The following is a 14,461-nucleotide window of genomic DNA, read 5'->3' as shown; positions in this document are numbered from 1 at the left end:
CACTCATAATAGCCTAGTCTATTTATAAATGCATTCTATCTACCACTATTTACACATTCCATCTCTTTACCATATAATGAAATGATAGGCTACTTTTAAAAATTAAACTAAACCGCCAGTAGGTGGAGGCAACTCATAGTCTTAACGAGTGAGTCATTGAATCATTCAGTCAAACGATTCCTTCAAAGGCTGATTCATTCATTAGAATGATTTGTTCAAAAACGTGATGCCGGGGCTCTTTTGTGAGCTCAAGCCGAGCTCCCTTCTGTTATGAGGTTTGTTCACTCCAAAAAAAAAAAAGGTTCTGTATGGCACTAGAAGGGGCTCTTGGCTCATCATAGGGGAACCTTTTTAAGTGCTGTATAGCACCAATTTTGGTGCTTCAGTGGTTCTTCAGCTGTTCTTCACCGATTCTTTGACTAAGCTGCTATAGCACCGCTACCATGTACAGAACGTGTTAAGATGTGGTGCTATATAGCACCAATAGTGGTTCCTCTATCTATGATTACGACCAAGAACCTTTTCTGGTGCTATATAGAATCTTTTATTTTTAGAGTGAAATTTTTGGAATAGATTCCGATTCCTGGTTCCAGAATTGATGGAGTCGATTCAAAGAATCGATTCCTCACTGTTGGTTTCGAATCTTGTTTAGTTTTTTTTTTGGTGCAGTCGAGTGACTACATGATATAAGGATGTAGAAAGTTTCCTTCTCTGAAGCGTTATTTGTAAAATGAAGATGCATTTCAATAACAGATTGATTTTAAATTGTATGGATGCTCCTGAAATGGCTCATAGCCCAGAAGTAAATGCGATTTAATAAATAGGCTAAATAAAAAACACATTACTCAAGGATATGAATTTATTGCATGGTTAGAACTACATGACATGTCTAAAATGCCTGTGCACAGTTGAGTTAAATGACAAAGTTTAGTGCTTTTGCACAGAATGTATGAGGCAAACTGTTCACTGAAATAATCACAGTATTAACAACAACAACACTGCAATAAGAGTGCACGGCTTATTTGTCAATCAGATGAGGAAGGAAGTTACTATAGCAACAGTAGGTCATCTGCCATTAATCTGTGCTGTAGTCTAGGTCCATTTTCTTTCAGAATTATCATTGGATTATAGAAAGAAGAAGAAGAAGAAATCATTGTGGACAACATAACAGTTTCACGATTTAAGTTTGGGTGCAAAATGTAGAAGCCACAGAAGGACACAATGGCAACAAACACAATTACCTAAGTGAATGAAAGGTAATAATCAGCTATATGCATTCACAAATGGCTTTATATGAATGTTTCAGCATGGCATAAATTGTGACGTGATTACGCGTACGCGATGACGGCATTGTTTTATTTTTAACTGGTTCATTGAAACGAACTGTCCGAAAGAACCTTTTGCAGAAATTAAATGGACTTCCAATCATTATTAGTGAGCGAGAAACAAATTAATGCTAAACTCTGTTGAACTGAAAAGAGTTGATTCCAAACTCCCAACGCCTTGTAATCAAGGAATCGATTCTTTTTGGAATCGATTCCCAGCCCTGTTAGAGGCCGCTACTGACTTTTGCCCTATTGTTGATTGATTTGGATAAAAGTGTCTGCTAAATAAATAAGTAAATGTAATGTAAATATTAGGCACGACAGTGGCGCAGTAATACTGAATGAGGTCACAGGTTTATATGCAACGGCTCTGGAACGCGCGACTCAACCAAAGAACCAATCAGAATCAAGGACCGGGACTATATGTTTTTAACGATCCGTTTTATAAAATGTGTTTATTTTGCTATGATGCTGACCAGAGCCATAGAGAGAGAGAGTTGCGACAACGGAAGTTCAAAACGCTTGATAGTCACGTGATTCATGTAGACCTCGAATAGTTCCAGGAAGTGCTTTGACGGGCAATTCAAATTGATAGTCACAGTGACAGAACTGCGCTTTTTGGTAATTAATAGTCAATAAATGCATTGATTTTCAATAATTTTATTACACATCGACATGTGTATGTAGCATGAGTATGTAGTTACAGCGATGTTGTTTTTAAAATATATATTTTTTTAATGATGAATAATCTACACAAGCAGGCTTTAATGTACAAGTTATTTTGATTAAAATGTGCTGATCATTTAAAATCTTACTGATTAAACGTCTTACCTTTTAAAATTGCATCACAAACGGTCTGTTCTGCTGTAACTCTATGGCGCGGCTGCTACTTCCGGGAACTATTGAGAGTCTCCGTGAGCCGCCATTGCTGTAAAAAAAACCGTTCCATTGGAGTCTATGGAGTTGTCGCAACTCTCTCTCTATATGGCTCTGATGCTGACATAGTCCCTTGTGCGTTACAATTTGAATTTATATAACATTTAACAGAATGTTTCATAAATAATTACATTAAAATTTACTTTAGTGAGATTGCGCATTAATGCTGCCTTCACGTGCTATCGGAAATTTCCTAATTCCCACTTTAGAAGTCGTGATTACGAGCTTGTTGCATTCAAGTGCTTTGTTGTCGGAGTGAACAGGAATCATGGTTATTCTTGCCTATTTATTGGGAAAATCTTATTAAAACCAACATCATATGTAGTCTCCCATGCACCGACAACCAAACATTCCAGATAGTCCGCTTTCTGCTGATTCTGTAATTTCAGTCAAATGCAGGCTATTTTCGCTGAGTACCAAACATACAACACGCTTCATATGATTATTCTTACATGTAAATATGTACTACATTAATGTCAAGACAAGACGACCTAAAAAAAAAACAATAAAACCACACCTGCCACAGCAGTAGTTCTCCCCGCCACCATGTTTAAAGCTTATGACACGCCCATCTCGGGAATTGGGGTATCAAAATTATTTCCGAACTTCCCAGTGGTAAACACGACATCAGAGGGCATTCATGTGCAATTTTTACCTAGGAAACTCGTATTTACGATAATTCCGATAGCACGTGAAGGCAGCATAATACACAGAAAACAAACGGTACAAAAGTCTTCATTGGTCGGTCGGGCGCGGTATCATTTCAAAGTGTTCCAAATATGTGCCATTCAGGTAATAATATGTACGAGTCATGATCTAATATGCGCATTTAAGACTCTTTAGGGATACATACGGACCGGTACAAATATATATTTTAAAGGGTATCCGCCCCATTTACCATTTAAGTTAAAAGACGCTCTCAACTTCCGTTTCACGCCGGCCAGGTTAACCATATCAACAACACGTCGCGCGAGCGATTTCCATTCAGGATCGGACAGTAAGTGCTATATTTTTTAATTACTTTATAGATTTACACATCATAAATACATAAAACATTAAGTTTAGTTTAAAACATCTTTAAGATATTTGAGGGTTAGCTACTATGTGGAGTAGCGTACCGTGCGGTTTATGTCGGGGCCTTCACTAACGATCAACACACCCCACGCCGCTGCCATAACAACACCACACACACACCGATACACACAAAATACAACCTTGCACTACTGTTACGAACCCCGCTTTCAAAGTGCTCGTTGGGAAGGGGGCAAGCAACATAAAAGAACACGCGAGACAAAAAGACAATTTAACTATTTATTGATACCACTGCGCTCCCGTGTCACCGTTTAGGCAACTGGTGAAATGAATCAAAATCAACTCACTGACATAAATACTCTTAAACAAAAACACAGACCAACAAGAGCATCTAAAGAGACACAGATAAGCAGCTTGTCAGCTAATGTTACCGGCTTGACATCAGGATGCACACGAAGCTCGCGCAGCCATAGCTTGTTTCACATCGCTCACAACCCGCGAAAAGTTCAAACGGCTGATGACATCAGCGGGGGGTAGCGCCGACACATCGCTGGGCCTCTAGGCCAGAGCCATAGAAAAAGAGTTGCGACACTCTTTGATCTCGCCGCTGCGCGGTCACGTGGTTCATGGAGCTTATAGTTCCAAACAATTCCGCGCGGTCAATCTGTTTGAATAGGATTAAGCAGGACTGGCAGCAGTTTCACTATATTTGCTGCAATTTCTGGTTAATATTAACACTGTGTGTTGGAGCCATTCTGTATATTGGCATGGGTGGCGCTGTGATCTCCCACAAGTCTTCTTAAAGGGATAGTTCACCCAAAAACGAAAATGTGATGTTTTTCTGCTTACCCCTAAGGCATCCAAGATGTATGTGTCTTCGTTTCTTTAGTAGAGCACAAATTAAGATTTTTAACTTCAACTGTTGCTGTGTGTCACTCATATAATGCTTGTCGATGGGGTCTAATTCTATTAGAGTAAAAAAAACATGGACAGACAACTTCAAATTAAACCCGCGGCTCGTGACGACACATTGATGTCTTAAGACACAAAACGATTTTAGTGCAAGTTTACGTTTTATACAAATCTTCCCATTATCTACAAATCCTCTCATCACAACAAACAAAGGACAGAGACAATTTAAAAAAAGATTTATTGTGAAGTTTAGTCAGAAGTTTGTTTTTCATGAGACTTTTTTTCCCTACAATTTATTTGCCTATATATTTAACACTTAAGAACAAATAAAGTAACAAAAATAGATATTTTAATGCTATAATGATTTGATAATCTAAAAAAATTCATTCAAAAAAAGAGAAAAAATGGCTGAGCCAATAAGTGTTCCTCTTCCGCCATCTACTGGTTATAGTGGTAATTTCTTTTATAAAATATTGTTAACGTATTTGGACGAGTGGACGCAAGTGTCTCATGTAAAGTTCTTTAGTCCACTCGCATAATTGCAATGTGAAACCAAACCAAAACGAACCGAATGTATAAAATGGATCAAAACATGAACTTCGGTGCGGGCTTTCAGGTGTGAAAATGCCCTTAAAGTGCTGTAATGTACTAAAACAGTGATATTAAAAGATCAAATTCAGTTTACACCTTTTTGATGATGCATACTATATACAGGCGAGTAGATGAGGCAAGAATATGAACGCAACGTTTTTTCTTTATAATGGGTTTCGATGGGGAAAAAACCTAGGGCTGCACGATTTGGGGAAAATATCTAATTGCGATTATTCTGGTTAAAATTGCGATTTGAATGCGATAAAAAAAAAAAATTACAAATGAAAAGTGTGTGTGTATAACATTTTGTGTTTATATATTAATATGACTAATAATAATTATGATTATTATTATTATTATTATTGCTAAATAAAAATTAACAAAATAAGAAATATTACTATTACAATAACATTTTATTATTAAAAATAGAGTATTTAAGAATAAATATAACAATATAATATTACTACTACTACTACTAATAATAATAATAATATTTATATTTAACAGAAAATGTATTTAACAAAAAAAACTGCTTGTTAATATGCAGACAGCCTGACTAAAAATCAATAGATCTAATGATTTATTGTAAAATTATTATAATAAAAATTGGTGCTTTTTATCTGTGATATCAATTTCTTAAAGTCTATGTCTTTAATATGAAATATGAGCCTCTTATGCATCCACTGTGGGGAAGAAAATGCCAGTATATTTAAGAAAAACACATGAATTGTCATTTAAAGGTGAACTATGTAAGATTTTTGCAGTAAAATATCCAAAAACCATTAGGCCAGTGTTATATATTTTGTTCAGTTGAGTACTTCGAATATCCCAAATGTTTCCAACTATTTGTAAATCGTGAGAAATTGCTATTTTAACTAATGAACCGGGACGTGTGAGGGAGTCGCCTGTCGATTGCGTCATATCTGCGTTACCTTCAGTTTCCGGTTTTATTTTGCAGAAACGCTTTACTCTCACTGCAGTGTGAACAAGTGTCATAGCAGCCGCCGAGAGAACGTCATAACTTAATTTTCAACACACTCAGATATATCTAATACGATAAACAGATTTGCGTTACCTCATACTCATGACTGGAAAAGAGGAAGTGGCGCCGGCGACCGTGTCATAATAAAAGTCCCGCCGGCGACTATGCCATAATAACAGTCCCGCTCTTCAATCGCTCCTGTGGCCTTGCTCAGCTCCACAACACTCGGTCCTGCTTCTGCTTCACACTACAGTAATGTTAATAATCACATTATGAACATGATTTCTGCCCGAGTCCTATCCTGACTCTTTCCCACCGGCTGTGAGGTGAAGACCACATGTCCCAAGATTCTGCGCTCAAACGTGGCATCATCAAACTACGCCTTTGTTTTGAACAGGCGACCTCTAGTGGACGGTAAAGTTACATAGTGCAGCTTTAAATTTATTTAGAGAGAAGTATTTTTCTCATTTGTTACCGAAAAGTTTAATTCATACTGGAGGCCAGAGGGCGCCCTCGAGCAGAAACTCCACATTTTCGTTAGAGAAGTAATCGTTTGTTTTCAGGAAATCCCTAATGTGAAGCTAAGCTAGCGCTGCAGGCTGAATAAAAGGAAGATAGAAACGCTTTGACTGATTAAACATGAGGACAATAAACACTACTGCATCAAGATATGGTGTATTTGAGTTCTTCAAGCCTTCTCAGGTATTCTCATAAAATAGTGCTGATTGACATAGACTTTATCACTGCCTATAAAATAAAGTTGTCTGCCTCATTCTGTGAGAAGCCACGTCAGCTCACAAACACTCGACTGACGATATGAAGCGAGTTAAAACATGTTATTAAACGTATTTTGTTGGACAACAGGTCTATGAACACTTCACATGGCTAGTTTGTGAAGTTGTTTGACACGTTGTTTTTTCAAACGCACTTTATAAGAGCCGCTCTTCACTAACACGCTGGGCATATATTTATTTATATTAGCCTTTGTGCTTTCATAATCGCACATAAACCAAATCGCGATTGCGGTTCGATTTCGATTAATCGTGCAGCCCTAAAAAAACCTAACGAGAAACCTCTTGTTGCACTGTGTTACTGTACAAAGTATGCAACATCAATAAGGTGTATATTGAATTTGGTATTTTAATATCACTCTTAATACATTAATACTGACTACAAACCTGGTTAAAAAAATGACTAGGGCCTTGTTTTGCCCTCCAGGTGGGCGTTCCTATAAGCGTGTGACGACATGTGAAAACTAGGGATGGGCGGATCGATCATAGAGTATCGATACTTCCGATACTGGCATTGTATCGAAAGTATCGATTCTCACATTGAAATATCGATTCTACCTGGGATTTATTTTAAACAAGTGATTTTAGAATATGTTTATAATAGTAGTAGGCCGTATAGTATATAAATTTACTTCAATATGAACGTCAATGGGAACTATTTCTTCTTCCGCTGTGTCTGTGCTCATGTATTCATGTCAGTGGCACAGCGGTAAGCGCCACAATCTCTCAGCACAGAATCGAGTGCATTGCTGCGGTCATGACTTGACAATACCACAAACATGACAAAGCATCTAAAAGTTAAACAGCATGACCCTAAAGAGCATGAAGTAGTACAGCTGAGCCGAGCAGAGAAGGTAAAACAGTCACGACCCTCATAATAGGTACCAAGTGATGATAACATAAATTCGATTATTTGAATAAAATAGTCTAGTCACGTTTATTTATATATGCTTTAGACCTATACAATACAGATTGTTTCAGATATGAAAATTAAACACAGTATTTCATGAAGAATATACTGATTATAATAACTTACTGGACATTTTAATTTAAACAGTAGGATTTTAGATTTTTTCATTAGCCTATATCTTTTTATATTAGGCTACTTTTTGTTAATTTACTTTTAAAATTAGTTTATTAAATAAATTGTAGTTTAACCTGGGAAAGATTTACTAACATAAATTCTTTATGCCTGTAACACAGCCTTATGTATTATATTTTAGATGATTTCAGTGCAAATCACACGTTTTCTTTTTTCAAAAGCAAGAGAGTTGATCAGAAACCGGTTCAAGAGGAACATTTTCATCATGCTCTTGTTCCATCACAAAAACCTTTTTGGGGGAAAAAATGTAGAAACATTATTTTACAATCATTGAAACTGGTTTGTGTGACGTTATATTTTTGTTATATAAATTGTTAAATGTTTATTTGATTAATAATGTTCAGTCCTTTTAAATAAATGTAACAAAAAAGGAGTCATGTCTATTGCTGTTTATTTAATATTAATTACGATGGCTTTCAAAATGCATTATAAAATCATTCAAATTAAAATATTTAAAGTATCGGTATCAGTATCGATATCGTCGATACTGGTCTTGAAAGTACTTGGTATCGGATCGAAAAGAAAATGATTGGTATCGCCCATCCCTTGTGAAAACTACTCCATGACACGCTTTACTTCCGCATTCCTCAGTTCCTATGGAGGTCTATGGGAGTGTCGTAACTCTGTTTTTCAACGGCTCTGTCTAGGGCGTTCTATCACTACACATCAAAATTTGATTGGCTGATGTCTCACGTCAATCAAAGCTATGATCCAATGGAAAATGGCAGCTTCAACTGAAGGCCAGCTATAGAGACAGAGTGACACGCGTCATAATCTGAAGACCACGCCCACCGGGGGGGAAAACAATCCAACGCTCTCCATTGACTTTGCATTGCGTGAAGCGGCCTCCTCATTTCCGACTTATAACAAAAAACAGAACAATGTCTAAAAGCGGATATGTGACAAAGTGTACAGCAAACAAGCTAAACAAAACCCACAACCAAAAACCCATACGTTTTTATAAGCTATTGACCCAAAAAACAAGCGTTTAAGGACAAAAAAGTGGATACAGGCCATTGAGACACGTTATATTACACTGAGAACTACGCCCACTACAGGGGAACGCAATCAGAGACAGGAAAAAAAAAATATATAAAACTGACATTTGGATATTTGACTTAACAGTGACAATGCACACATAGGCATACTGAGACATACTGAGTGTCAGGATCCCCAAATTTACCCATTCTTCCTGCCGAAGCGTCACGTTTTACTGCCTTTATCCACTTTTGTCTCCTAAAACTCTCGTTTTTTTGGGTCGACAGCTTATAAAAACGTATTTCTGTGTTTTTTAGCTTGTTTGCTGTACGCTTTGTCACATATCAGCTTTTAGACATTGTTCTGTTTTTTGTTATAAGTCCGAGATGACAAGGATGCAGCCTCACGCAGTGCTAAGTCAATGGAGAGCGTTGGATTGTCCCCCCCCCCCCGTTGTGGGCGTGGCCTAAATACGCTCTGTCTCTATTCTACTAGTGCTGATCCACAGAGCTGTGATGCAATACAGCTCAGCCTCACAAAAAATAACCACATTCTTTCTGGAAATATAATTGTTACATACTGAAATAGACAGTAATTGAATTTAGATACGTTCAGACACACATTGATGTAATTATGAAAGAAAAATATTTTTGATTTTGACAGGGCAAGCAGAGATGGCCCTTACAGCCCACCACTGGCTATATGTGCTTGGCGCGACATTTATGATGCACGTGACAAACCTCGACTCGACAGATCCTTTGAAACGTGAGTCGCACATTGTATTTTGTTTTTATTTTTCATAGTTATTAACATTTAGCAAACCCCCTGTGTGGAAGACATGACTCTGAAAAAATATTATTTAGATTATTGATTCCATCTTGAATGCAGATGATCAGAATCTAAACAGACATGCCAATAATACACGGTACTTATGGCAGAATTTGGATTTGTGACCTTTGCTTTGTGTGTTTGAGACTTGGACTTTGATTTCATGATCTGAGTAAAAGGGGTTTGACATGTCACCTCTTTCTCTCCGTCTCTCTCTCTCGCTCTCTCTCTCTCTACCACCTGTTTGTGTCAAACGTCAAACACATGAACTCTGCATACCATGTTTAGTCACACATTTGTGTTGGGTTAGACACATGGCAGTCCATTTGTGTGGGTGTGTGTTCAAATACCGAGCATATAAAGGCGAAAACCCAAATATAAATCATTCCAGAAGTTCCATTATACAACACATAAAGGTTATATCATCAATCATTTTGAGAGAACTGGACTGTTTCACAACATGTGGTTTACATGGGCAATACATAGCTTCCAAAGTCAATGGAAAGAACTGGGAGAACAGGAATGGTGTACTGTGCAAATGGACAATCTAATTATTATTTAGCCTACTTAAGGGGATGGTTCACCCACAAATCTCTCATTATTTACTCACCCTCATGTTGTTCCAAACCTGTGTGTTTCTTTCTTCTGCTAAACAAAAAAGAAGAAATTTTTAATCAAACAGTTGATGGACCTCATTGACTTAACTAGTATGGGGGAAAATACTAGTCAGTAGGGCCCATTAAAATATCATCTTTTGTATTCAACAGAAGAGAGAAATTAAACCGGTTTGGAACAACTTGAGGGTGAGTAAATAGTGAGAGATTTTTCATTTTTGGGTGAACTATCCCTTTAAATAATACAGTTTCAGTGATGCATTTAGATCACTATAATATACTCTCATAGTATTGAGTATTTTATATAGGATTTTAACTATAAGTGCAGATTCACTTTTTTCTGGAGCATACAATTCTGGAGGATTATTATAATAACACACACCATCTGAACACTATCACCACCACGACACACCTGCAATACCTACACTAACACTTCATGGGAGATTTATCTTGCTGTTATAATAAAATTAATCTGTAATTGACCAAAGTAATTTGATGATAATGTGCCGATTAGATAGGGTATTTTATTTGAGCTATTAAGATAATGACTTATAAATATCTGGGAGAGGTGACAGTGAAGGGTGTGTGTCTGTGTGTATTTGTACATGCTCAAACAGGTGCATGTTTGAACGTTTGTGCATATCACATCATGTTCCCACGGGTCAATGAGGACAAACGAATCCTGGAACATTTCCTCCCAACAATATTTTAAAGAAATGATCTGGATTCTGTTGATTGCAGATGTAGTTGTTAGTGAATTGGAGCTTGTCTAGTTACTTCCAGTGCTATTTTAGTATTAGGTAAACTACATTAGACATGTGCTGGTAAACGGTAATACGATATACCGCAATAATGAACATGCTCAATATTGTTATCGTGGGCACTTCAAAATACCGTGAATAATTATTTATTACGAATTATTCCGATTTTTTTAATGAGTTTTAAGAATACTTTACCCATCAACCGTTTAAAATGAACAACACGTCAAAGAGGAACGGCAATGATGTAAATAGACCAAGAGGAACGCGCAATGATGTAAATAGACCAAGAGGAACGCGCAATGATGTAAATAGACCAAGAGGAACGCGCAATGATGTAAATAGACCAAGAGGAACGCGCAATGATGTAAATAGACCAAGAGGAACGCGCAATGATGTAAATAGACCAAGAGGAACGCGCAAGAGGAACGCGCAATGATGTAAATAGACGAACGCGCAATGATGTAAATAGACGAACGCGCAATGATGTAAATAGACGAACGCGCAATGATGTAAATAGACCAAGAGGAATGCGCAATGATGTAAATAGACCAAGAGGAACGCGCAATGATGTAAATAGACCAAGAGGAACGCGCAATGATGTAAATAGACGAACGCGCAATGATGTAAATAGACCAAGAGGAACGCGCAATGATGTAAATAGACCAAGAGGAACGCGCAATGATGTAAATAGACCAAGAGGAACGCGCAATGATGTAAATGGACCAAGAGGAACGCGCAATGATGTAAATGGACCAAGAGGAACGCGCAATGATGTAAATAGACCAAGAGGAACGCGCAATGATGTAAATAGACCAAGAGGAACGCGATGTAAATAGACCGTGCATGAGCTGAGCACATGGCGGAAAGAAGGCGCTGAAGTGCACATTCACTCTTTGACAGCAGAGGGCGCTGACAGAACAGCAGAAACACAGCCGTTTCCCCGCTCATCACATAACCTAATACTTAATACTTAAAGACTTAAGGCTATTCATTTTCAAACTCGAGCATTTTATATTTTAATCTGGACTAAATTACATGCCCTAGATATTGTTTGAATATGTTCTGACTGTTGTTCAATCATACACTTTACACTTTAACATTAGTTCATTCATTAACAAACTGACAATGAAAAATACTTCTAAAGCTTGTATTAATCTTAGGTAAATGTACATTTCAGCATACCTATTGTTATTTTGCACTTTAATCTGTTTTTAAATATTTGTTTACTTTATAAATTTTTGTGTATTGCTTTATTGTATTTAAATGTTTGGTTCTTTTGTTACAAGAAAGTTATTAAACCTGTTTATAGTATGACAACACTTTTTTTGCAACTTATTTCAATACCGTGATAATACCGTATACCGTGATAAAAGCTTCAACACTTAATCGCAACATGAAAATTTGATACCGGCACATGCCTAAACTATATATTTTGAATGATCTTTTATATTTTTTACATTTTTGGTTTTATTCATTTTGTTGAGAGTCTGGCCACTCTCCATTGACAAGCGTTAACTTCCTTGAAGGCGGGAACTCAAAAACTATTGGATCTGCCATAACCAATCGCTAACGTTTGGTCGTGACGCACGTCATCTCAAACAAGCGCACAACATCAACGTCATCGTTCTCAGCCACTCCCTCTGTTCACTGATTGGACCGGTTAAAATATGTTCGGAGAAAACCAGAGAATATATCGCAATCCCAGACGGAGTACTGAAGGAAAATGAAAATTGAGCGGAAGTGCGTAGAAGGGCGGAGCCAGGCTAGTTTTCACAGATGCCATAGAAAATATATTTTATTCCATAAAGAACACATCTTTTTTTCTTTAGTGTGAAGAGAATTTTTAATAACCTTTTTCCACTGTAAAGAAACTTTTGTGCAATGGAAATGTTCCATGGATTTGAAAGGTTCTTCATAGAAACCATAGATTCAATAAAGAAACATATTTTTTAAGAGTTTAATCTTTCATTTATTTAGCTTTAATATATTGTTTCAGTTTATGCACTTGTAGCACTTCAACATATTTATGCAAAGGGTTTTTTTAATATAATATTTCATTTCTATGGAGCTCATGAAGGTAAATCCTGTTGAAAAAAAAATGAGATGGGAGGAAAAATATTAAGTCAATGCTTTTGCGTTCTCTCGAGAAACTTTGCGTTGGCTCGCAAAACTGAGCTCTTTGCGAGCGAATGCGTAGTTTCTCGGCGGATTGCAACAAGTTTTTTGCGAGTAAACACAAGAAAGCAAAAGTCTTAACATTTTTATTTGCGTTTTATTGAAAGGTACTCGCGCAAAAACGTTGTATTCGCTCACAAAGAACTCAGAAGTTTTGCATGCAAAAACAAAAGCATTAATTAATATAATAACATAAATATAATAACCTTAGTTTTCTTTATCACCATGTCCCTTTAGGGCCTCCGTAGGGTGTAGACTCTTCAAATCATGAATTTAGCGTTTCTTGGTGTTTTTACAGATCCGTTCGCTGTGTGTATATACATCATGCATTCTGTCTTTTTCTTAAAAGCTGTTGTTGATCAAAAGAATCTGTGTGCACCAGATGTCTATCGTTCATGAACAGCTGCTCACCTTACAATCTATAAAAAATTCAAGAGTTCAGCATTAACCCCTTATTGTGTGCACATCCTGGTATTCAGACCCTTCTTGCTGTTGTCAGCTCCACTCATACATGCTCAAACAATCGTGCCTTTCTTGCAAACACTTGTGGCTCAGAGGATGGGCCGGGGAAAGGTTTAGCGATACTGGTGCAAATCATACTGTGATTCGGTGATTATTGTACAAACAGCAGCTGATACGACTAAATCTTCACTGCCTCTTACTGAGCAGAACGGCCAAACACAATCAGTCAAAGAGTGTAGAGGGTGGGAAGAGCGAGTCCTCTGACATAAGGTCATGTCCTCAGTGGCTTGTAAAAGAGAGAGAGAATATGGCCTGACCCCGGTCCCCATATCTATCAATCACCCCCCCCCCCCCCCCCTCCTCCTGTGTTCTCTCTTTCTTTCTCTCCAAGCAAAGGAAGGAATGTCTCTGCACTAGATAATACTTGTGATGTTCCTCATACATAGTTTCTTTGTATAAAAGCATTGCTAAATGTAACTAACAAAATATCAAACCAAACCACATTTTTTTCAATGAACATTTCTCAAAAAGACATTCATTTGGTTCAAAATTAAAGGCAAGTGACTCTACACATCCACTAAAGATGGTTAAAAGTCATTGCAGAAACTGGTGTGACGTTAGTTATTTTGCTTTCTAATATCCACATTTACATTTATCTAATATCTACATTTTTAAGTAGGGAAGGGATGCACAATCATAACAGGAATTTGATGATATTAGACATTTTTAAAGTTAACAATATGGGTAAATTTTGGATATTTGATTGTTCATCTTCATTTTAACTTTTAGATTGTCATTAATTTAATTTGCTTGATTTTACTTTTGCATGTAGATTTAAGTAAAAATCTACTTACCAACCAAGTTAAGTAAAATAAACAAAGAAAACAAGTAACTGTAACTTGGCCAGTTCAATTTGAAACAATGTCATATAACATCACATTTACCTCAGAAAAACCATATCCAGTGTCCATA

At 36.9% G+C, this 14,461-nt stretch overlaps 1 protein-coding gene across 4 annotated transcripts in view; it reads left to right on the top strand.

Moving 5' to 3' along the window:
* fabp3 (fatty acid binding protein 3, muscle and heart) overlaps nt 1-14,461 on the top strand; it is a 42,094-nt gene that overhangs the window by 23,341 nt on the left and 4,292 nt on the right. Inside the window, exons 3-4 of one of the 4 annotated variants that reach the window (XM_079829303.1) lie at nt 1,092-1,256; nt 9,313-9,414. The exons of 1 other annotated variant lie outside the window; for it this stretch is intronic. In XM_079829303.1, the coding sequence (XP_079685429.1) occupies nt 1,250-1,256; nt 9,313-9,414 (109 nt within the window). In that variant the 5' untranslated portion in view covers nt 1,092-1,249. Of the gene's footprint in view, nt 1-141; nt 1,257-9,312; nt 9,415-14,461 lie in introns of those variants that run through there. 2 more of the 4 variants (XM_079829302.1, XM_079829304.1) reach the window with 2 other exon arrangements.

The sequence above is a fragment of the Gobio gobio genome (assembly GCF_949357685.1).
Source record: "Gobio gobio genome assembly, chromosome: 11".
NCBI lineage: Eukaryota > Metazoa > Chordata > Actinopteri > Cypriniformes > Gobionidae > Gobio > Gobio gobio.
The sequence above is the reverse complement of the archived record's forward strand: the minus strand, read 5'-3'. Positions and strand labels throughout refer to the sequence as shown.